This window comes from Rhinatrema bivittatum, chromosome 3 (assembly GCF_901001135.1).
Source record: "Rhinatrema bivittatum chromosome 3, aRhiBiv1.1, whole genome shotgun sequence".
Lineage (NCBI taxonomy): Eukaryota > Metazoa > Chordata > Amphibia > Gymnophiona > Rhinatrematidae > Rhinatrema > Rhinatrema bivittatum.
The window spans coordinates 480,554,764-480,580,789 of NC_042617.1; the positions used below are offsets into that span (position 1 = coordinate 480,554,764).

At 41.8% G+C, this 26,026-nt stretch overlaps 1 protein-coding gene across 4 annotated transcripts in view; it reads left to right on the forward strand.

The window, feature by feature from the left end:
- Positions 1-26,026, forward strand: part of MFSD2B (major facilitator superfamily domain containing 2B) — a 133,841-nt gene that overhangs the window by 87,093 nt on the left and 20,722 nt on the right. For all 4 annotated transcript variants that reach the window (XM_029596006.1, XM_029596007.1, XM_029596005.1 and 1 more), the window contains 4 exons: positions 5,576-5,659; positions 6,612-6,692; positions 12,121-12,230; positions 13,830-13,973. In XM_029596006.1, coding sequence (XP_029451866.1) covers positions 5,576-5,659; positions 6,612-6,692; positions 12,121-12,230; positions 13,830-13,973 — 419 coding nt within the window. The remainder of the gene's footprint in view (positions 1-5,575; positions 5,660-6,611; positions 6,693-12,120; positions 12,231-13,829; positions 13,974-26,026) is intronic.

Sequence of the window (26,026 nt, forward strand, 5' to 3'; positions counted from 1 at the left end):
TTCTCCGGCTAACTTTGCTATTTGGATTGTGTCTGAATATAGACCTCAACATGTCTAGCAAACCCTCAAAGTATGGCATCTGTGGTGCTGTGATGCAATAATATTGTACCTTCTGAATGAGTATATCTATCTGGGCAAACAAGATAGAGAAAAACAGAAAAAAAAAAAGGTAGCCATGTTGTACAAAACCTTTTTTGGCCCTGATATAAAGCAAGAAAGAATGTTGTGGGTGACAACTATTTTCACGAGACCTAGCAGAAAAATTGTTAAGTGAAAGCCTGACTTACTTGGGCACTATCAAAAGAAACAAGGCTGACATTCTAAATGAAATGTAGTCTGATCCCAAAACAGAGAAATTCTCATCCATATTTGCTTTTGATGTGGATCTCGCTTTAGCTTCATATATGCCCAGGAAGACTAATGCAGTAATTTGCTATCAATGGCATGACATGACATTAGTTGGAGAGAAAAGAAAAACAATCATTATGGACTATAATAAAACCAATGGTGGGTTGGACAACCTGGATTACTTAGTACAAATAACTCCTTGCAAACACAAAATAAACAGGTGGCCAATGACAATGTTTTTTCAATTTGGATTGATTTTGGTGCAATTGCCAGCTTTGTTATGGATGTGTAGCCCCTGCTACTTCTTGCCCTATTTTTCAATACTCTTAAGGTCTTACATTTTTGGGATCCTCCCCTTGCTTTTACCCCACCTTTTTGTGGGATGTGTCTCAGAGGTATATATTGCCCTTGGACAGGCCCTGCCTGACCGGGTGTGCATACCGTGCATTTGCACAGGAAAGTACACCCAGGGGAGGTGGCGAACCTGTGGCAGCAGGAGAGACTGCAGGGCCGCCAGCAGCCGAAAAAGCAGAGAGGCTGCAAGCTACTGCTGCTGAAGCCGCCGGCAGCCATCAGAGAGGCCCATCTTCTAGTTGCGCGTGTACGCACCCATGAGTGCACACAGCTTCCACTCTCCCCCTCTCCCCCCCCCGGAAACAGGCAGTCCTGTGGGACTAGCCCAAAGACAATAGCAGGCCCAGGGCTGTGGTGGAGCTCATCCCACCACCCACCACAGCCCGAAGACAACAGGAGGCCATATGAGTGTGTGAGAGGGACTAAGAGCATATGTGTGTCAGAGCCTGTGTGTTTGTGCAAGTGTGTCACATATAGGCTCTCACAGGCACAGTCACACACATAATGTATCTGTGAGAGAGAGGGAGGGTATGAGAGTGAATGTGTTATTATGTGAGTGTATGAGAGAGAACATAAAATGTGGGTGTCCCTACCTCTCCCAATCCACTACAATCTCAAGGTGACTGAAAATCAGAAGATCACAGGTATGGAGAGCAGGAGTTTGTTTTTTTTGTGGGCGTCCCTACCTCTCCCAATCCATTACAATCTCAGGGTGACTGGAAATCAGAAGATCACAGGTATGGAGAGCAGGAGATTTTTTTTTAAAATCCTTATTAGTTTTAATTATTGGGTGTAATTTGATAATTCTGCTCTTTAGAATTATTTAATTTTTTTGAGTGTGGTTGTTTAGGAGATGCTTCTTAAATATATGGTCTTTAGATATATTAAACATTTTTTTATATAATCTTCTTTACTGTGAAGGAACTTTGATTGTAATGAGGATATTGATAATAAAATATTGTTAGAGACATTTCAATGATTGGTGTTCCAATAGTTTAATAAATTATATAGAGTTCTATGATACTGTTCTGGTTGTGATTTGAGATTGTTTTTGAGAACAGTTTTGGTGGTCTTTTGTTTTTTGCTAACAATTCATTACAAGACAAATGCTCAGCAACTGTTACAGTTTCTGAAGTACCCAGGTCTGCTGATTGCCTGATTAGATTTAGCTTGCCAGGTGACAATATTCCTCTTGCAAACTCATGCACAAAAGAAACCATTATAAAAAGAGATCATATTGACAGTGCTGAGTTTGCCAAAGTTGCTGAAACTGAACTGGCATCTTTTGAATTAAATGACATTAAATCCTCTGTGATGCAATGGAATTTGATTGTAGGCACAATTATTTACCGGATTGCCCCTCTTTGATCAATATGGAAAAGAAACCATTGAAGACACCAGCCTTGGTTAACACCTGCTGTTAAGAGAACAAAATGCCTACTCAGGCAATGGGAATGAAAATGGCGTAAACACAGCGGTAGCCAGTGCTTCATAAAAATACAGCGACACACTTGAACAATATAGAATTGAACTTAATGATTCAAAAAAGCCTATTTCTTCTGGTGCATTCGTGATATAGGGTACAGCCCCAAATGTGTTGTTTAACATCATTAAACAACTCACTGATTCCTCTGCTAAATGCAAATCAACCAAAGCTGCTCTTGACTTACATGCTTGTGAAAATTTCATAAACTATTTTACCACTAAAATTAATTTGTCAGATAAATATAATGCTGCTCCCAAATGGTATATTAATACACCACAAACAAAGATACATGTTGGGATACTGTCAAAATCTCTCAAGCTATGGCCAAATGTAATTCCTCCTATTGCCCTTTAAACATCTGTGATTTGGTAATAGTGAAGGCAACTAGAGAGACCTTATCTCCATTGCTTACATTGATTATCAGTACATCCTTAGATCAAAGTATCATTCCCTCCTCTCTAAAAAAAAATCCATGTAGGCTGAAAAACTGACTGACATTTCTCTGGATTATGTCAGTCTGAGCCTGCCTACTTCACATCTAGTTCAAATTTACCTTTTATGACCAAACTTTTAGAAAGCATGGTGTTATAATAGCTTTCTGAGTTTACTGGAAAGAAAGAAATAATAGACTCCCCCTATCAATTTAAGAACATAAGAACATAAGAAAATGCCATACTGGGTCAGACCAAGGGTCCATCAAGCCCAGCATCCTGTTTCCAACAGTGGCCAATCCAGGCCATAAGAACCTGGCAAGTACCCAAAAACGAAGTCTATTCCATGTAACCATTGCTAATGGCAGTGGCTATTCTCTAAGTGAACTTAATAGCAGGTAATGGACTTCTCCTCCAAGAACTTATCCAATCCTTTTTTAAACGCAGCTATACTAACTGCACTAACCACATTCTCTGGCAACAAATTCCAGAGTTTAATTGTGCGTTGAGTAAAAAAGAACTTTCTCCGATTAGTTTTAAATGTGCCCCATGCTAACTTCATGGAGTGCCCCCTAGTCTTTCTACTATCCGAAAGAGTAAATAACCGATTCACATCTACCCGTTCTAGACCTCTCATGATATTAAACACCTCTATCATATCCCCCCTCAGTCGTCTCTTCTCCAAGCTGAAAAGTCCTAACCTCTTTAGTCTTTCCTCATAGGGGAGTTGTTCCATTCCCCTTATCATTTTGGTAGCCCTTCTCTGTACCTTCTCCATCGCAATTATATCTTTTTTGAGATGCGGCGACCAGAATTGTACACAGTATTCAAGGTGCGGTCTCACCATGGAGCGATACAGAGGCATTATGACATTTTCCGTTTTATTCACCATTCCTTTTCTAATAATTCCCAACATTCTGTTTGCTTTTTTGACTGCCGCAGCACACTGTACCGACGATTTCAATGTGTTATCCACTATAACACCTAGATCTCTTTCTTGGGTTGTAGCACCTAATTTGGAACCCAACATTGTGTAATTATAGCATGGGTTATTTTTCCCTATATGCATCACCTTGCACTTATCCACATTAAATTTCATCTGCCATTTGGATGCCCAATTTTCTAGTCTCACAAGGTCTTCCTGCAATTTATCACAATCTGCTTGTGATTTAGCTACTCTGAACAATTTTGTGTCATCTGCAAATTTGATTATCTCACTCGTCGTATTTCTTTCCAGATCATTTATAAATATATTGAACAGTAAGGGTCCCAAATCAGATCCCTGAGGCACTCCCCTGTCCACTCCCTTCCACTGAGAAAATTGCCCATTTAATCCTACTCTCTGTTTCCTGTCTTTTAGCCAGTTTGCAATCCACGAAAGGACATCGCCACCTATCCCATGACTTTTTACTTTTCCTAGAAGCCTCTCATGAGGAACTTTGTCAAACGCCTTCTGAAAATCCAAGTATACTATATCTAGTATCTACCGGTTCACCTTTATCCACATGTTTATTAACTCTTTCAAAAAAGTGAAGCAGATTTGTGAGGCAAGACTTGCCCTGGGTAAAGCCATGCTGACTTGTTCCATTAAACCATGTCTTTCTATATGTTCTGTGATTTTGATGTTTAGAACACTTTCCACTATTTTTCCTGGCACTGAAGTCAGGCTAACCGGTCTGTAGTTTCCCGGATCGCCCCTGGAGCCCTTTTTAAATATTGGGGTTACATTTGCTATCCTCCAGTCTTCAGGTACAATGGATGATTTTAATGATAAGTTACAAATTTTTACTAATAGGTCTGAAATTTCATTTTTTAGTTCCTTCAGAACTCTGGGGTGTATACCATCCGGTCCAGGTGATTTACTACTCTTCAGTTTGTCAATCAGGCCTACCACATCTTTGTTTGTGTTCAGAAAATCAGAGTTCCAAGCTCCTTAACTGCTTGATACACTTGGGGCAGATTTTCAAAGGGTTACGCTCGTAACTTATGCGCTTAACCCCGAAAAAGTGCCCCTGCGTGCACCGAGCCTATTTTGCATATGATCTAACATAAAATACCAATATGCTGATAACTTCACTGTCAAAACCATAGACAGATAATGTTAGTAGAATGAGCAATAAGTACTGAATGATGTAAAGTGGAACATGACAACTTACGGAATAATAAGGATAATGAAATAGAATTTATGGATTACTAACCATGATCATAGCCCCTTGGACCTGAAGCTGATGTGCTAACCTAGAAATGCATTTGCTGTTGTGTTAACCTAGAATATGAATGGTGTCCAAGAATTTCAATGCTGATTTTGTAAACCGTTGTGATCTTCTTTTGGAACGACGGTATATACAATATCTAAATAAATAAATAAATAAATATGAATTGTTGGAACTCTTATTCTATTAAGTATTTAAGTGTTTCACTTGTGTTCTGTGAATTTGAAAAACTCACAGTTTTGCAGTTCTTAATGAACACAAAAGAGGCTGCTTTTCTTGGTTGGTTTCAAATCGAAAGTAGTAAGATTAATGTAGTTCTTTCTGTTCTCGATTTGTTTCTTGATGAGCAGACTTGAAGTTTTATAGCTCTTTTCATTGCTTCAAATCTTTGCCAGTGCAAGTCATAACAGAAAATTGTAACCATTTGGATGCCTCTTTTACCTTGCATGAGACACTCTTATATGAGTACTTTACACAATGACCCTTGTACAAAACAGAGTTATTTGATTTTGATGCTTCATTGCCTTTTTATTTCTTATATGATTGTAATGCTAAAAGGGCATTGATACTCTTCTCAATACCTCTGTAGCCTCAGAACTGTGCATAATGATTCTCCTTAACACCACTGCAAACATTAATGTACAATAGTGCCAATTATTACTATTTTATATTCATATTAAATGAAGGTAGGAAGTATGATAATCTAACTTTGTGTGTAACATGTTTTTGGTATCCTTCATCAGCTTGAGCAAAGCAATTTTGTCCTGTTTTGCACTCATGCGGCAGATCTGCGAGACCACTTTCAGAACCTGGTGCTGACCATCCTGGTGAGTTAGACATGGTGCTCCGTAAAATTCCTTCCATTGCTAAAAGCCCTAAAAGGTTCGTCAAAGGGACTGGAGCCACAGTGTTACCCTCTGCACCGTCCAGTCTGCTCTGCAATAGTTCTGATGTACAGGTAGGGTAAATCCCGATCTGCTTCCCCATGCACAGAATATCTCTTCTCCATGTACAGAAGCCACTTTATCATCACTTGCATCAAGGGGAATAACTGAATAACTGCAATGCAACCTGATAAAAACAACCAAAAGTAAAGGAGAGTCAATATTTCAAATCCATATAAATCATCACATTTTCCCCCTTTTCCCCTCCCCATTCCCTGACTTGTCCTTTAACTTTAGTGTCACTATAATGGCTGAGCTGGTATTGCCCTGAGATTATGGCCTCTTTCCTGCACAACGAGCCTGGGCAAAGGCAGTCACAGGAGCAGCTTCCTCGGCCCCTCGTCTTTCTGTGATAGCGATGGTGCTCCCACTCCCACTACCTTACACCCTAGTTTTAGAGCAACTGTAGAAAGTTGGTGATCGGTGCTAATTACATTAGCCAGTGTCACCAGTTCTCCAAATGAATTAAACTTTTACATATTAGAAATTATGATACTGAATTATAACCTTTTTTTGTCCACAAAAGCAATTACCTAAAAATCTGATTGAACCTAGTACCACCAGGAGAAAAAAAATACGCAGCATATAAACTCTGTATGAGCAGATACCTCTAGTTCTACCACCTGCTTCATCACAAGCTCAAACTGGCATGGAAAACAGAGAAATTGTTTTTTTTTAATTTATCACAATGAATTTTGACTTCTTTTAAAAATTGTGCAGGTAGTTATATAAAGTTTTCGACCTAAAAATTGTTGTTGAAAAGACTTTCACTCTACAGTGTAGTAATAATTATATTTTTTGTTCTTCTTTATTTCCGATTCTTTTCCTTTGTCAGATATCTGCGGTGGTGAGCATTCCATTTTGGCAATGGTTCCTGCAAAGATTTGGCAAGAAATCTGCTGCCTTTGGCATTTCTGTGAGTCTCTGTGCTTCTTCCTTTGCTGGGTGTGCCTTTTGAAGTGTGGCATGTCCGATTCTCTGCAGCTGGCCCATGGCAGATGTATTTTTAATAAATCAACTGGCCGATACAGAAACATGTAAATACATTCTTTGCACCTCTGAAAAACCAGAAGATTACAATCCAAAACCCCATCCTTTAATCCAGGCACATCCAAGGGAATGTCATTTAGCTTATGCTGTGTTAAATTACCCGGTGGGGAATGCAGAACCCCTTCCCCACCGTGGATGTTGTCCTGGTTTATTTGTAAACAATAAAAACGTTTTCACATATAAATTGTTATATGTAAGCCGACATGATGGCATTAGCTGAATATCGGTATATAAAAGCAAATAAAATAAATAAATACATGTGAGCATAGGTTACAGAAGTATACAGGGGTTCCAAGTGGAGTTCTCCTTCATGACCATTTAGGATTTAACTTTTGAAATTGATGATGCTACCTAGAAAACCCGAGATTAGAACTGGCAGAGAGCAGAGCTGGGCCATGCTTGGTGTGTTCTGTGTTTCCTGAGTGCAGCTGATGTCGCTGCTTTTTGTCATAAAATCCCAGCCTGCTGCTGTGCAGATATTAACTCCTGTATCAGATGGATGTGTGCAAATGTTTGAACAAAATCACATTGTCTTCGTCTTCTGTGTACATTGCTCCATTTATTTAGCACAGGTAGCGTGTAACTTCAGTACTTGTCATTCCTTTCTCATGTAAGTGTAATCCTCTTCTAGCTGTAGCTATAAAGGCAAAGGGTACATTCACTACTGCCTTAGCCCATACCCAGTCCCACTAAACCCCGGCATGGATTTTCAAAAAAAAAAGGGTGGAGTGCGCAGGATGGATCTCCAAGGTTCCAATTATCCAAGGCTTTTTTCCCTGTGGGTGGGTGTGTGCTCAAACTCTGTCTCTGTAATTTCCAGTGTCAAGGAACAGGCTGGGCACATATGTAATATTCCAAAAATAAAAGTTTACTGTTCAGCTTGTGTAATGGAAATGAACTGGCGCCAAGTACATTTGCTTCTTATCACATCCCTAATCATAGCAGTATATCACATCCTAAATGATCTGTGTCTGTGGTCCCTTGATATTTTCCTGGACCGCCCTGGCTTTCCTTGGATGAAATGTAGGCTGTCCAAGGTCCACTGGAATGGGTTCTCCTATCCCTTAAAGATTTCCCTTGCACCATACCTGGAGTCCACTGCTTGATCCTTTCTTCTTCAAACCTCTCTTTTCCTGTTTTCCTGGCTGAAACTCTGGTGTGCGGTTCCAGATTCCTCCTCTGCCCTCCCGGGTCTGGATTCCAATGGGATCCAGTCCTTTTCTTCATAGTTCTCTTAGATAGTACAGGGATCTTTTAGTCTGAAAGAGGCAAAAAATACTGCCAAGTGGGGAAAATCCTTCTGCGCCCCACTCCTTTCTCTTGGGCAGGAAGCGTAGACAAAATTTTCCTTCCAAACAAAATACAAAATGCAACAGACAGAGCAGTCAATGGTAGAACACCACCACTTGTCGGTTATTAGATACATCACTAAAATTAATTGTACAGATAAAATAGAACTATTATTGTAAAGTATCACATATTGCGATAACAATACTAAAAACCCAATGCAATCCCCATCTAGTCTGAATTTTTTTTCTCATTTGAGGGTTTTGGGTTTTTTTTTTTTGGGAGGGGGGGCGGTTGGCCCAGCATTTTCCTCCGGCTCATTTTAGGCTTCCAGTTCAGTCACAACTGTCTTCTGCTTTAAGCTGCCTTGGTGTTAATTAATGAAAGGTGGGGAATCAAATTATAATAAATGTAAATGTGTCTGGGTGAGAGTTCCTCTATTTTTGATATCCCCCCACCCACTGCAATGACAGTCTTTGATCAGGAGTCACAAACCACAGTTCCCTCCCGACACTGGCTAATGTGGACCTTAAGTCCAGCATTATATATATCACTATTTGGCAATAACTGAGGCACCCCTCTCCCCACCACCATGAACTCTGCCTCCACAACCTTGCCAGCACCAGCCAGTTCAAGGAATAGAAGATCTGAGCTGGCAATCAAAACCAGGTCCCTCCATGTAGCAGCACAGCATTTCATGTCGGTGTTCACTAAAGAAGACCTTTGGGAGGGACCATTGCTGGCAGGTAAGAGCACAGATGGAAGAGGAGTAGATACCACTCCATTTACAGAAGAGAATGTTTGGGGGGAACTAGCAAAACTGAAAGTGCACAAAGCACTAGGACCAGATGAAATGCATCTCAAGATACTGAAGAAGCTCAGAGAGGTGCTGGTGGGTCCTGTTCAATAGATCAGTGGATATGGGAGTGATGCCACAGGATTGGAGAAGGGAGATTGTGGTCCTGCTTCACAAAAATGGCAGCAGGGAGGAGCCTGGAAACAACAGGCCAGTTAGCTTTATCTCTGTGGTGGAAAAACTGATGACGGAGATGATTCTGAAGGAAATTATAGTGAACTATCTGCAATACAGTGAGTTGCATGATTTGAGGCAATATGGTTTTAGCAGAGGAAGATCATGGCATATATATCTAGTTTACTTTTTTGATTGGGTGACTAGAGAATTAGATTAAGGAAGACCACTTGATGTGATTTATCAGGATTTCAGCAAAGCTTTTGATACAGTCCCACATAGGAGGCTCATGAACAAATTGAAAAGTCTGGGAATGGGTCCCATGGTAGTGGAATAAATCAGAAATTGGTTGACTGATAGACGACAGCAAATAATCATAAATGGAACCTATTCTAAGGAGAGAAGATAAATAAGTGGAGTGCCCAAGGGATAGATTCTGGGACTGATTCTATTCAATATCTTTGTGAGTGATATTGCAGAAGGGTTAGAGGAAAAGTTTGTCTTTTTGCGGATGACACCATGATTTGCAATAGAATGGCATGACTGAAGAAGTAGAGAGAGTAAAAAATGATCTAAGAAAACTTGAGGAATGGTAAAAGGTTTGTCAGCTGGAATTCAATGCCAAGAAGTGCAATCTTCATTTGGGGTTCAGGAATCCAAAAGAGCTGTACGTAATGGGGGGATGAAAGTCTGCTGTGTATGAACTGGGAGATAGACCTTGGGGTGATAGTGTCTGAAGATCTGAAGGCAGGGAAGCAATGTGACAAGGCGGTGGCTAAGGCCAGAGGGATGCTGGGCTGCATAGAAAGAGACATAACCAGCAGTAAAAAGGAGGTGATAATGCCCCTGAACAAGTTGTTGTGAGGCCTCATCTGGCGTATTATGTTTAATTCTGGAGACCGTATCTTATGCTGCATTTGGCGGTCCACTGGTCTCCCCTACGAACCGCTGCACTTAACTCTGGGCCCAAGCCACCACCATGGGTCCCCAACACCACTGAGGATCCCCTTGCAGATGAACGGAAGGTTGCTGTGTTCTGACAGGCCAGACATTCCCAATGCTGCTCACGGCAGGATGCCTCCGACGCTCTCCCAGGCCTCCTCTAGGCATGCACATGCCTGACATCACCATATTTAAAGGGCCATGGTGGGAAATCCCCTATGACACCCACAGATGACTTCACAGGCTGTGGTCTATAAAAGGCCCTTGCTTTTCTACAGCAACAGGTCCCCCTACGTTCCTGTAGTATGAGTTGCCTCAGCATTCCTTGTCCTCGTTCTCAAGGTCCTACATTCCGTGTCTTCACTTCCAGTGGTCCTTGTCTTTGTCTTCAGTATCTGTGGCTCTTCTTCAATTTTTCAGTTCCTCACCTGCCTGCTCCAGCTTGGCCTCTGCCTCATTCAGGTCCGACTGCTGACGGTGGGGATCTGCAGGGCTCCTCCCTGCAGGTTGTGTCAACCCCACCTTGGTCTAAGGGTCCACATCTGCAACATCTTAAAATGATAGAGATAGGATCAAAATGGTCTAGAGAAGGGTGACCAGAATGCAGCAGAAGAGCTATGAGATGAGATTGAAAGACCTAAATATGTATGCACTGGAGGAGAGGAGAGACAGGGAAGGCATGATACAGACTTTTAAATACCTAAAAGGTAATAAAGCACAGGAATCAAGCCTTTTTTGATGGAAAAAAAAATCTGTAGAACAAGGGTCATAATATAAAGCTCCAAGGGTTGAGTCAGGACGAATGTCAGGAAGTAATTCTTCATGGAAAGGGTGGTGGATACATGGAATATCCTCTCAGAAGAGTCCCAGCTGCTGGAGGATTGTTTCGTGGGGGGTAGTGGGTGAATCAGTGAAATCCTGATGCTTTTCCTATCCAGGTTAGCTGTAGTATTGTCCCCTACAGAAAATATCTAAATGTAGCACTGTATATGACCATTGGCTATATGCACGGATGGTAATGGAATTCAAAAGAGCATGAGATAAAAAGAGAGGATTAAATAACGGAGAAGTAGAAAAGGGTAACCCTCGTTGATTAGGGTAACGTGCACAGAGCAATAATTACCCTAAAATTAAAAAAACAAACAAACCCAAAACGGCTTGCTTGGCAGACTGGATGGACTACTTGGGTCTTTTTCAGCCGACATTTACTAAGTTACTATGTTTCAGAAAAAGCTAGGCTCCACACCAAGGAAACAAAATGTGTTGCATCCACTAGTTTCCACAACAGGGATCAAAATGCAAAGCACGTAGACAAAAGACTATGAGATGCAAGGACACTCTGCAGTCTCGCCCTTTATACCAGCAGATGTCACTGTCACTCTTCATGTCCTTGGACAAGTCAATTTACCTCTTGTTACTTTGGGTGCCCTCTTGTATTGCAAACTCTTTGGAGCAGAGACTCGTACTGGACTGCAATTTGCTGGAAAGCATAAATAAAGCATAAATAAAAAACAAAATAATGCATATATTTGCTCTTGGTACATACAGTATACAGAAATCAGTCAACAACTGTACTGATACCGGAGGTAAATGGTATGTTAAAGGAATGCACAGTGTAGTGATGATACTGAAAAGAACACACTTTTCTCCCACTTTGACTTGTCTTTGGTCCTTCATAAAACAAGTGACTTCCATGTGAAAGCCACATAGGGAGTTATGGAAACAATCTTATGGAAACTTATCTCATTTTCCCTGGATGCTGATGTAATCAGCTGAGTTTTAGTGACTCTAAATGAATAGGCCTGAAATCCAGTCCTCCACATCCCACCCTCCTTTAACTCTCAGCATAACCAAAGTATGCAAATTAACCTGGTTCTTGCACGAATTACATCGCACATGCATCTTCACTGAGGGTATCCTGAGAAGTGGATGGATTTGGGGGGCCACTCCAACTGGCATTGAGCACAAGTGATGTAAAAGTAGCCCGCTTTGACAGTTTACTGCACTCTGTCACTAATCCAGCATATCTTTACAGACATAGGAAATGCACAGCTCATTGTACTCAGTTCCTTTTTCTTTGCTCTTTCTCCCTTAGTGGATGATTCCGTTTGCGGTCATGCTGGTTACAATCCCCAATCGGATTGTGGCTTATCTGGTAGCTGTGACTTCGGGCCTGAGCATTGCCGCATCCCTTCTGCTGCCATGGTAAGAATGCGTAATACTGAAATGCCAATGAGATCCCCCTGGAGTTTTGTGTCCAAATTCTGGAGGCCATCTCTGGAAGGACAGACACGGGCTCTAGAGTTCTTCTGGATCCTTTGTGCTGATGATTTTAAAGCCTCCTGCCTTTGTGTTGATGGACCCTATTTTCAAAAGACTTTTTTTTTTTCCAGTATGTTTTATGTTAACGAGTGTCAGTGAGAAATCAGGACTCCCTGTCAGGCTTGCCAATTGCCTGTACATTTATAGGCTGCCTATAAAAAAATTGCAAAAAAATTGACCTGTTTGTAAGGTCCGTAACTTCCTTGAAGCTGCTCTCATTTCTTCCAGCTCCTTCTGATGTCATCAGGATCCTGAGGTGATAGGTACAGAGCTAGAACCCCCAATCCACCTAAAATTTGCCTGTAGCCAGACTGAACCAAGAAACTGCCCAGATGCCACTGATATTAGGTCTGGGCCCAGAAGCTACTGCTTCGGCTAACCCCTGCCACCTTGGTTCAGGTAGAAAAGCTGCTGCTGCTGCCGATATCAGGGGCCAGGTCCAGGCTGAGACACTTCTGATGTTTTTGGAGAAGAGACTCTGCTGGGGGAAGGCAAGGGGGAGAAAGAGTGCAGCTATGGGGAAGGGAGGAGAATGTGCCTGGGGGTTGGAAGGACAAGATGACAGGGGACAGGAGAGCATGCCAGGCATAAATTTATAAGTGGTTGGAAACCTGCATAAATTGTGCATATTATTTAGGGGTTGATTCACCCCTAGAGGTTTAGAGCTTCACTGGGCAAATAGCAACTGAATTTGGGGTTTTCTCAGATATCGACTGCTGTGAAAGGGGAGTAGGCAATGGCAATTTGTGCAGTTTTCAAACATTCGAAACGTATTTGTAAGCACCCAGAAAAACAAAGACATTTGTAGCATACAGGAAGTGTGGCCCACCTATAATCTTAATTATCAGGCTGCATTCTGCACCACCACAAAGGGTTATTCCCACATTCAGCTACGCAGTTTTGAGTCACCTCCCTAAGGCCTGGATTCTCTAATACCGCCGGGCTCTTTGAATCGTGCGGTACAGGGGGGCGGGGTGAAGCGGGGAGGTGGGCCTGCGAAAGCCGGCAGCGCCATCGTGAAAGGTGGTGCTATTGGGCGCGAAATTGGCAGCAAAAAGGGTTCTTACCTTTTCGCTGTCCGCGATGTCTTCGCGGCGTCCGCCCCAGTAGCCGCCCCGACTCCACCCCCATTTAGTGATTGCGTGTGATCGCTTTGGAAAATGACCCCCTAAGACCTTCTACCTCAAGTAGATTTACTCCTGCTCAGCATTAAGGCTGCCTGATTCTACTGTGCTTAAAATTCTCATTGTTATCTGTCAGAGCTCCAGAAGTATAAATCGTTTCTCCTGCAGATGCACAACAGAAAAAAATCATTTAGTAGGTCTGGCCTGCAACTGTGAAGAAGTTACCTGTGCCTCCTTAATGGCACACTTACTAGCACAACTGAACTAAGAAAAGAGTTGTCTTTCTCTTCAGAATTTATTTGTAAGAATGCCCACGAGTTCCACTAACGCTGTTTATTTTTCCTGTGCCTTATTCAAGGTCCATGCTCCCAGATGTTGTTGACAATTTTCGGTTGCAGAACCCCCAGGCAAAAGGGCTTGAAACCATCTTCTATTCTTCCTTTGTCTTCTTTACCAGGCTCTCAGCAGGGATTGCACTTGGAATTTCTTCATTAAGTTTGGAGTAAGTGATATTTGTATTTAGTATTAAGAATATGGCGATATTATAAGCAATAGATATAGAAGAGGTGCTAATAGTACAGTATATAGATATATTTTATACAGCTTGAAGGAAAGTCCTTTGGTCAAAAGAAAAAGAAAAAGACATTCTCTAATTCTCTCTAAATGAAAGTTGCTGCAACATTCTCCTGTACAAAATGCGAAGATTGATGGACAGAAAGGTGGCAGGTTAGGAATTGCTTAGTGGGAGATTTTCATGTAGCCCACAGATCTGCAAACTCTGTGGGCGCATTTAGGAATTTCCAAGGTAAACTATTTGCACCATTTGTTTTTGTAAATCAGCAGTGCAAACTGCATACATTAAAAGTGTCTCCATGTTTCGCAGGGCAGGGACCAATAGCGCACTCATATTGGAAAATCAAAACCTGGGGGCTGTTTTCCTCTTCCTCCTCCTACCCCTCTCTCTGACCTGGGACTCAGCATGTTCTCCGGGCACCGCTCCTTTGTAACACAGCTGAAAGTTGGCATGCGGTGGAAGCCTTGCGCCCTTGTGGATGCAGTTAAGAAGGGCAGTTTTCAGTCAGGTCATTTAACTCAGAGAAATGCCTTGTAAAATTGCCCTCTCGATTTACAGCCTTTGCTTGCCTTGGCATCACATAATATAAATGTAGCCACACCGTCCCTCACTTCACTATAAAAAGAAAGGTGGCACAAGGAATAACAGGTTTAAATAATGCAGGGTTTCCAAGAGGCTTTGTAACTACTGAAAGGGCGCTACGAAAGCCAGACTAGTTTGGTGGTAGTGAAGAAATAGAAAGATAATTATGAGACCTGTAGAAAATAGCCAAGGCTGTTGAAATGCAATGATGTAAGCTAAAGTGTAACCAGTACGTTAAAAGTCAGCATTACGTTTTGTTTCTGCCTTCTGGGCTCAATTTAGAAGACATCCTATGATTTACAAAAATCCAGTCTTAACACATGAGATAAAATCATAATGCCAACCAGTTGGAAAATGTGATACAAACAAAAAAAAAAATGAACCCATCGGTGTGTAAGTTTAGGGGAGGTGATGTATTTTACCGAGCGTAACAACTCATAAAAACTGAGCTGGGGGTTTGCTCTGCATTGTTTGGGAAGATATCTTATAATGAAAAGCAAAAGATTTTCATCTTACTGGCTGTTGATATTCAGTGCTTACTGACATCTCCAACATTTTTGACAACCCAGATGGGACATGAAGCGAGACGGGGAGGGGGAGGGGGGCAGTATAGTGTCCCCAACTGGTGAGTAAGGGATCTTTTCTTTCCCTTGCCTTTCCCTTAGATGGGGAGTCCCTGTTCCCCACCCCATCCCCACATAAGGAAATTCACTGATTTGGGGAATTTTGCAGCATACCAGCAGCTGAGAGAAAATTATGTGGTGTTTTTTTTTATCATATTACTTACTAGTTAGGTTTATTTAGGATTACTTCAATATTTAGGGCTTGGGAGTTTCACTGCTGTTCAGTTGGCTACAGTATTTACCCCTAGGATACTGGGCAGACTTCCCTGGTATCTGCAGGGCAAGTATGTGATTGGGTGAGCTTAGGCATACCCCAGGCACATGGAGCAGGTGGCTCCCTGAGCAACGCTTGATCTAGTGAACAGTTTACCTCCATGGTGATGAGAAGGAGATTTGAGACTAGAAATAGTGGTGTGAACATCAGAGTTAAAGTCCCTAGGAAGATTCTCCTGTTTGAGACAAGCAGAATATAAAGTTTCTCAAATCAATAGTAGTGATAGTGTTTTGAGACATCCAGTTTGAATGTATGCTTGAAACTGATTATTACATGTTTGTTTTGCTGGAGTGTACATTAACTTAAAATCTTGGGTAATGCATGAGTGGGCCAATTTTGTTTTTTGTCTTTTGAAGTCTTGGTTTTTCTTCCCTTAAGGTCTGGGAGACCAGCATAGTCTTGATAACATTAGGGGTAGATTTTCAAAGGGTTGCGCGCATAAGATACGCGCGCAACCCCCGAAAACCTCCCCCTGCCTCCCCCTGCACGTGCCGAGCCTATCTTGCATAGGCTTGGCGGCGCGCGCAAGCCCCGGGACGTGTGTAAGTCCCGGTGCTTGAAAAATGGGCATTCTGGGGGTGGGGCCAAGGGCAGGACGGTTACGCACGCTGGGCCTATTTTCAAAAGGCCTGGGCGGTGCGCATAAAGCCCCGGGAACAAAGAAAACAAAAAGGAAAAGGTAGGGGGGAAAGGGCGGGAGAGGTAGGGGAACGGAAGTGAAGGGGAGGTGGGGTGGGGTGGGAGGAAACAGGGGAAGGCAGCACGGCTGGAGCTGCCTGGGAGGGAACAGAGGAAGGCAGCGCGGCTTGGATAGGGCTTGGCGCGCGCAAAGTGCACAATTGTGCACCCCCTTGCGCGCGCCGACCCCGGATTTTATAACATGTGCGTGGCTGCCGTGCGCATACCTTTTAAAATCTGCCCCATAATGTGCTTGAATTTTTTAAGCTTAATTTTGCTACATCCCACCCAAACATAGTTTACCCTACAAATATATACATAAAAAAATCATAAATCACACACATCACACATATATATTTCATACCTATAAATACTTAAACAATAAAATCAAGACTATCAGCTGTCTAGGAAAGTCCAGTTGCAAATTATAATTGCATTGAGTGTCATGATACAATGTATTCAACAGATTAACCCAACAGAGGCCATTGTTTCACCACGACGGCTTCGTCAGGGGGATTTATAGCATGCAACTGTAGTGATCGGTGTGTCAAGGGATTATTTATTGGAAATTGCCCGACTCTGGCCGAGTTTCGCTCACGCAGGAGCTGCCTCAGGGGCTACTACAAGAACAATGAAAATGACACATAAAAAATAATAATAAATGAAAAACACACATATACAAAGATTAAATGAACATAGACGTATGTAAACACATATAAAATGTCACATACACTAAACAAAACATTTTAATATTTGTTTAGTGTATGTGACATTTTATATGTATTTACATACGTCTATGTTCATTTAATCTATGTATATGTGTGTTTTTCATTTATTATTATTATTTTTTATGTGTAATTTTCATTGTTCTTGTAGTAGCCCCTGAGGCAGCTCCTGCGTGAGCGAAACTCGGCCAGAGTCGGGCAATTTCCAGTAAAGAATCCCTTGACACACCGATCACTACCGTTTGTTCTGCTTTCCAGCATTATTGTTCGGCTTCCGCTTTGCTTTTTAGCATGCAACTGTTACACTGTATCACTTGAGCACTTTATGGAGAATTATTCGGAGGACAGGGCAAAAGATATTTTTCTAACATTTTTTCACTTGCAGATCCACTCGAGGGGTAGACCAGATTTGATATCTGAATGACATTGTAATATTCAATTAGAGTTGACACGTGTCTATGTCTTTAATGGCACCTAATGAGTTTGAAAAAATGTCTATGTATTAGTGGAACAAAAAACATCTCTAACTTGTAAAACGCAATATTTTAAAAATGCGTATACCCCGTCTGAGTGTCTGATGCAGATTTTTGAAGTGCATGATGAAACGTGTGTTTGGAGAGCTGACAGCGTTTCAGAACTGAGAATATCATAATGCCCTTGTATAGATCCGTGCTGGAATTGCACCTTGAATACTGTGTGCAGTTCTGGTCACCCCATCTCAAAAAAGACAAAGCAGACATGGAAAAAATATAGAGAGCAGGGTAACAAAAATTATGAAGGGGATGGAAAAGCTCCTTATGGAGAAAGGCTAAATAGATTAGGGCTCTTTAGCTTAGAAAAGAAACAATTAAGAGGCGGTATGATTCAAATTTATAAAATCACTGGTGGGATGGGAATGGTTATTTACCCTTTCATACAACACTAGGGCTAGGGGACACTCCATGAAACTAACAGCCGTCAGATTGTTTAAAGATCGTAGGAAGTGTTTTTCACTCAGCACACGGCAAAGCTCTGGAACCTGTTGCTAGAGGACGTGGTCAAGGCAGCTGACATAGTAGGGTTCAAAAGAGAATTGGATGATTTACTGAAGGAAAAGTCCATAACCAATTATCAGCCAGGGAGACGTGGGAAAGTCAGCGCTTAGCCCTGGGAGCGAAATATAAGAAATAGCTCGGTTTTTGGGAATCTGATGGGTACTTGTGACCCGGACTGGCCACTGTCAGAGACGAGAGACCTTGGTCTGAACCAGCACGGCACTTCCCATGTTCTTATGTCTTGATTCCCTACAAGCTGTCTATTCAGTGTATTCTCTCTCCCTGTCAAGCCTGTCAGACCAATTCTCTCTCTCCTCCTGTGAATCTACATTCTGGCAATACGTTGATGATCTTTTTCTGTGTTTTCCTTTAATTACCACCGTGTTCTAAAAACTGTTATCTAATTGGGGTACTCTTGTTTCTAAAGGTCCGTGCTCCCTGAGCAAGTAATTACCATTCCTTAGCTCCTTCGTTTTACCATTATAAACAGCTGCACTCAGCTCTGTGATTTTATGCAGGTTATGAATTCCTGATTTCTCTACCTTTCATCAGCTCTCAGTTCTACAATTCTGGGGGGGGGGGGGGGGGGGGGGGGTTATTAGTGCTCCAGCTGTGGAGCTCCCCAATTAGATGCTCCCTTTTTTCTCTCTCTGTACTACCTTTAGAGAGTAAGGGGTAATTTTATTTCATTTAAAATAGTTTTTCCTATTTTCTCACCATAGCTTGATGAGATCCCGCCATAGCATTTCTTGCTGCATTAATGTGGGTACTGTTGCTAATACCCATGTTCCTTGTAAGGAGGAATGGATAGGCGGACAAGTAAGCAGCAAATGTTGAAAGGCCTTTCTGTCAAGAAAAACAGCACTCCTTGCTTCAGTGGTTGCATATGGAGAACCCAAACTAACCTAATTACTGTCAACCAATTAACTCCGTTCCATTCCAGACAGTGAACTCCCTGCATTTTCCCATCTGCTGAAAGCTGGAATTGGCATTTTTTGTGACATACATAAGGGAGATTGATAGAAGATGTGTAATAATATTTCACTGGACACATATATGAAAGTTGTTGCATGGGATATGCCTACAGGAATTTGTATTATTTATAAGTATGGTCACAGCTGAGCTGCTCATTTTGCCCCTGTTTGATTCCCTTGCCCCATTTCTCCCTTCTTTCTTTCTGAAGATGCACTATTCTCGATGGTGGACCCTCCACCCTACTATGATGTTATGGGTTTGCTTATGGGCTAAATGTGTTGTTTTTCAGGCTTTTGGTACTTCCCCCGCCCCCATAATGAATTGGCCATTAAACAGCTTCCTGTTAAACAATAAATGTTTTCAGCTAAAAATAAAAGCCAATACAGTGTGTGCACAGTGCTTGAACACAGGATAGAAATGGCTGGAAAGATGTGCAGTACTGCCATGCTCAGAGCTTCAAAACATGGCATTATGAGGCCACATTTTCAAAGACTAGGAATTGTGTCATGAAGTGGAAATCTGGATGCATGAGTTTGTCCACACAGAAACAGGGCAGATTTTCAAACAATATTAGATGTCTAAAGCTCCAGCTGAAAGTTAGACTGGATGTCTAAATGGGGAGTTTCATTAGATTCCTAAATGCCTAGTAAGGAAACCTCTGAATGAGTCTGAGGCCTAAAATACTGGAAATAACTGATTTCTTCCACGTGCAAGGCCGCTTCTCTGAACTGCTACCTTTTTGGATGTCTTCATTTAGTCCTCTGTCTCTAAGATGCCAACGTTGTTGCCTTGAAAATCGAATCAATGACTGACTGGTGCTTTTGCATGCCTGTATTTGAATCTTGGACTTCTAACTGCCATGTAAGCTTTTTGACAGTTTAGCCCTATGAGGTAAATGAATGGTACATGCTTTTCTCAATACACTAAAAAAAAAAGAATAAAGCATGAAAAGAAATTTAGACCAAATCATGAGTTCAGTACCAACTGCTTTTAGGCCCTCCCATCTTAAGTCTCCTCTAGACTGTTCCCGCCCTTTGCTGAGCTGCTTGGTATTGTAAGCAGATCAACAAGCACCATGATGACAATTAAGCACCAGGATCTCCCTTCAGCCTACTTAGAAAAAAAAGAACAGTAAAACAGACAAATGCAGATTTTGTGAAACTGAACTGGAAACTGTTACACATAAGAATATAATAAGTTGCCATACTGGGTCAGACTGAGGGTCCATCAGACCCAGCATCCTGTTTCTAACAGTGGCCAATCCAGGTTATAAGAACCTGGCAAGTATCCAAACATTAAATACAACCCATTCTACTAATGCCATAAGTCAACTTGTTTAATAACAGTTTATGGACTTCTCCTCCAGGAACTTATCCAAACCTTTTTTAAACCCAGCTACACTAACTTCCCTAATCACATCCAGAGCTTAATTGTGCATTGAGTAAAAAATTAATCTTTCTATAATTTAAAAGAGTAAATAACTGATTCATATGTACCCATTCTAGTCCTCTCATGATTTTATAGACCTCATCATATCCCCCCTCAGTCTTCTCTTCTCCAAGCTGAACAGCCCTAACCTCTTTAGCCTTTCCTTATAAGGGAGCCGTTCCACCCCCTTTATCATTTTGGTTGCCCTTCCCTGTATCTTCTCTAGTGCAATTATATCTTTTTTGAGATGCAGCGACAAGAATTGCACACAGTACTCAAGGTGGGATCTCACCATGGAGCGATACAGAGGCATTATGACATTCTCCATTTTATTCACCATTCCTTTCCTAATAATTCCTAACATTCTGTTTGCTTTTTTGACTGCTGCAGCACCTGAGTAGACAATTTTAATGTGTTATCCGCTATGATGCCCAGATCTTTTTCCTGGGTGGTAGCTCCTAATATGGAACCTAACATCGTGTAACTACAGCATGGGTTATTTTTCCCTTTAAGCATCACCTTGCACTTGTCCACATTAAATTTCATCTGCTATTTGGACGCCCAGTTTTCCAGTCTCGAAAAATCCTCCTGCAATTTTTCACAATCCACATGTGATTTAACTATTCTGAATAATTTTGTGTCATCTGCAAATATGATCACCTCAGTCGTTGTATTCCTTTCCAGATCATTTATAAATATATTCAAAAGCACTGGTCCAAGTACAGATCCCTAAGGAACTCCACTGTCTATCTTTTTCCACTGAGAAAATTGACCATTTAATCCTACTCTCTGTTTCCTGTCTTTTAACCAGTTTGTAATATACAAAAGGACATCACCACCTATCCCATGACTTTTTAGTTTTCTTAGAAGACTTTCATGAGGGACTTTGTCAAATGCCTTCTGAAAATCCAAATACACAATATCTATTGGTTCACATTTATCCCAATGTCTATTAACCCCTTAAAAAAATAATGTAGCAGATTTGTGATGTGCTGATGGTAAAAGGCTGTATACAGAAAGGTATAATAAGGTAGCACAACTCATCCACTGGAAAAGCAACCCATTTTATAGCTATACGATGCAAAATTCCACATTTGGAGTTACCACCCAGAAAAAAGTTCTAAGCATCATCATGGATAATATGCTGACATCCTCTGCTTAGTGTACAAAGGTGGCAGCCAAGAAAGCAAATAGAATGCTAGAAATTATTAGGAAATGAATGGAGAATAAAACAGAGAATATCACAAAGCCTCTGTATTGCTCCATGGTGAGACTACAGCTTGAGAATTGTGTGCAGTTCTGGTCACCACAACTTAAAAAGAGACATGGCAGAATTAAAAAAGGTACAAAGAAGTATGACCAAAATGATAAAGGAAATGGAATGATTCCCCTATGAAGAAAGTCTAAAGAGGTGAAGACTTTTCAGTATGGAGAAGTTACTAGGTAATACATTTAAGATAAATAAGAGAAAATATTTTTTACTCAATGCATAATTAAACTCTGGAATTCGTTGCCAGAGAATGTGGTAAAAACTGGCAGTGTAGCTGGGTTTAAAATTAGTTTGGACAAGATCCTGGAAGAAAAATCAGGAAATCCACTGCTTATCCCTGGGATAAACAGCATAGCGTCTATCAACCTTTTGGGATCCTGCCAGGAACTTATGACCTGGATTGGCCATTGTTGGAAACAGTATACTGGGCTTGATGGACCTTTGGTTCTAACCCAGTATGGTAAATCTTATATTCTTACGTTATGCTGCTGACTGGTTTCCTGCATTATGGACTCCTGCTGCATCGATCAGATCTGCACTTGTGATCTCTTCCTGCCTCCCCAAACAACCAGCTTGGCACTTGCTTATGTGTCGGGCTGCCTCGGGCAGAGAAGCAGGAGAGTACCAACAGCACTTGGAAGCAAAGAAAGTCCTGCTGCCAGAGGTTAAGGAAAGCTCATGCGCTATTCCCTGTGCAAACCGTGGCATTGTTGATCAGATGTTGAGAGCCCATCGGTACGAAGGAGTCGATCATCCCCCTGGTAGCAGTGGAGGAAAAACTGGTCTGGTCTTCAATGTGGCCTTCATTTTTGCAGGCATAGCAGCAAATAACATAAACCAGCAATAGCTAAAACTCAGCGCCCGAGCCAGGAGCCACCTTCACTTCTCCCCCATGACCTGCAAGTCACACTGAAGTTGTCTGTATTCACCTGAAACATTCCATTCTAAGTGATACAAAGCTCAGTGCAAGTGAACCAGACATTGTGGTGAAAGAGAAAAGCACAAGAACAGCATTGCTAACAGAAATGTCAGTACCAAGTGACCATTCTGTATAGCATAGGTAAAGAGAGATGATCCTCAAGTACCAAAAGATGCAATTGGAGAGCAAGAAAATATGACAGATAGATACAGAAACAGTCCCTATTCTATTAGATACTACTAGCCTGATTAAAAGAACTTTCAGATGCATTTCGATAGGTTGCCTATATATATTCTATGAAGCTCTCTTTGGCACAGTACAAGTATTGGTGTGAGCATTAGCAGTAAATCTAAGGGGTTGAAAACATATTCAACATACCCTGGCTTATAAGCAAGACTCATTCTTATAACGGTGTCTGCAAAATAAATCCATTTAGAGATACTGCCCTCCCCCAAAACTGAGACTTAAAACAATTTCCAACGACAAGCTATTTGTTTAGTGAACAAGTATAATCACATCCTAGTTTTCAAAAACCCTTGAGCCTGCATATCCTAGGAAATGTGAATAAACTCCCTTTATATAGGTTTTAAGACTAAAATCTGCTCAGAATCACAAAATGCATTATAGCTTCAGAACAATATGCATCATCTTTTCCAGCAAGCAGTCACACTCCTGATGTCATTAACATCTGGAGATGGAAGCACATCAGCTCAGCTAAGAACATGAAGCAAACATGTTCACACATTTCATTTACATGCTGCCTCATTTAAATATACTCCGTGGGGAAAGTAAAGCTTTCTGCAGCTGCTACTGTAAAACCTACAAATGTCTTACTGCTTCCCTCCTTCTGCATCCTCATTTGGGTCAAATGTTCTTGAGAACATTCGGGCACTGTGTCTGGGAGGAGGAGGAGGCAATCATTTTCTCTTGCACAGACCCCACATTTTTTCATCTCATCTCCTGGGTCTCTACTCATTCTTTTTTTCCTTTTCTACTTTTCCAGTAGAGGCCCTTATCTTCCTTTCTGTGTGCCTTTCTCAGACTAATATTATATCATTAGTTCGAATGAGAGAAGACCAGGTCTAAATGTCTTCTGATTGCCTAATAGCTCTCTATAAATGTTAATCTAGAAGAAGACAAAAAATACAATCTTCATTCTTTGCAAGTACTGGTGTAGTGAAGATCTGTTCAGTGTTTGGTGCTTGTTGTGGGCATGGACCCTTGGACTGAGGTGGAGTTGCCCTGTAGGTCCCCACCGTCGGCTGACAGAGTTGGATGAGGCAGAGGCCCAGCTGGAACTTCACATACACCAGCTCACATTCCCCTCGGGTTGAGTCTTTGGGTGCTAGGTGTTAAAAGTGGTAACTTCTGACTAATTAACTCAATGAATACCAGCTTCAAATAGTTTAAAATAGATTTAATAATAAAGGAAGGCATTGATTCCTTCATGGAGAAGCGACACAAAATAAGTGGAATATGATTCTAAGCTTGCTCCAAGATCTGACGTGAGTGCTTAACCTTATAAAGGGATTCCATCAGCCCATCCCAGAATGTCTGCAAAAGCCAACCCATTTACCTTATAGCCAATCAGTATATTTTAGCATGTGTCGTGCTCTTACTGTAGGGGCCTCTTGTTACCAGAAGTAGAGAATAAGAACAAATTAGTTTCGTTTTCCTGGGAATTATGTCATCTGTGCTGGCTTATTCTCTGGTAAGTTTAATTATCATAGTGCTTCATAGTGCAATCAATCCACTCAGCACTGGATATTCTTACATCCGCCCCTTTGAAGGGTGACGGCTAGGAGCCCTTCACACCTATCTGCGTCGCATATCGCCTGTCTTAGGCTGCCCAGCCTAGTTAAGGCTACTCCTTACTGGCGAGAGACATTACCCGTCTTCGTACCGATATGCTCATTTTTCACAGATAGTCGTCACAGGTGGTGGGGAATGGTTCAGTGTCATCGTTGGAATCCAGAAGCATCAGGTTCAATGTTTCAGCTTGATTGAGCATGATCTGAGCGCTGGTCTGTGTTATCAGCATTTCAGAGACTTGATCGCGGCATCTTCGTAGGCAGATACAGAGGCATGGTAAACAGAGGCAGACTACTAGCCCAAGTAAGGCAATCGTACACATGGAGCCAATTAGAATTTTGAATCCTGAACCTAAACTAGAAAACCATGAGCCAAGGGATCCAAATGGAGACATCAAGTCCTTTCCAAGTTTGCACCAGTACATGTGCAATTGATATCATGTTGCGGGTGATTTCTTCAATTACTTCACCCTTGTCGTCTGTTTGAAGACAACAATTACTGAGGTTAAATTTACCACATAATCCTCCTTCTACAGCTAGTATGTAATCTAATGCTAGATGATTCTGGTAAATGGTATTCCGGAAACCCTTTTGCTGAGCGACTAGTATTCTCAGTACTTTAGCAGTTTCAATAGTAATTATTTCAACAACAGCTTGCAATCTAATAATATGATTTAACATACAAATTGGAGTTCTGTAACCCGAAGAGCTATTCTGATAGGTTACAATATTGAGCCAATAAGAATTTACCATTTGGGCTTGCATGGTATAGTTGAGAAAAGATTGAGACAAACAAGAGGAATTGCCTATAGCTATAGTGTGTAATACTGTGTAAGGTCTATGGATGCACTTTGTTGCAACAATGGAGTGGGCCAATATCCACTGCGCTTTACATGAGATAGGATCGGTGCTTTTGCACATGGGGGTCACAAATATAGCAATCAGGAGGGATAACCTAGCAGAGCAGTTGGATATCATTCTTAAAAGGTACAGAGAGTTGCCCTGTAGGTCCCCACCGTCGGCTGACAGAGTTGGATGAGGCAGAGGCCCAGCTGGAACTTCACATACACCAGCTCACATTCCCCTCGGGTTGAGTCTTTGGGTGCTAGGGATGCCAGATCTTAGGTGGAAGCCTCTGCTGATGGTCAAAAGATCCACTGAAGAGGCTAGAATACACAAATGAAGTCAGAGGCAAGGTCGGGTCAATGGCAAGTAGCATTCAGGGATGTCCAGGAGACAAGCAGAGGTCAGAAATAGGCGGCGAGCAGGAATGACCAGGAGGCACGCAGAGATCCACGGCAGGCAGCGATCAAGGAATGTCCAGGAAGTAAGCCAAGATCACTACTGAGTATCCATCCAAGGGAAGGTAGGACAGCTAGGCAGGGCAGGGAGGCGAGGAGCAAAACAGGCAGGCAGATGAGGAGAATGTAGAACACAGAAGAACTGACCAGAAGAGCAGAAGAGCAATAACAACAAAGACCAGAGAAGCAGAAGGCTGAGATGAAGACCAGGAACTGAAGACCGAAACACAGGAACAAGAGAATGCAGGCAGGAAATGCTGAGGCAACTCACATTACAAGGACTGTAGGAGACCTGTCGGCGAGGCGAGGAGGACATGTATCTGTGGACTTTTGTAGGACTTCCCTTGTGAGGTCATCACAG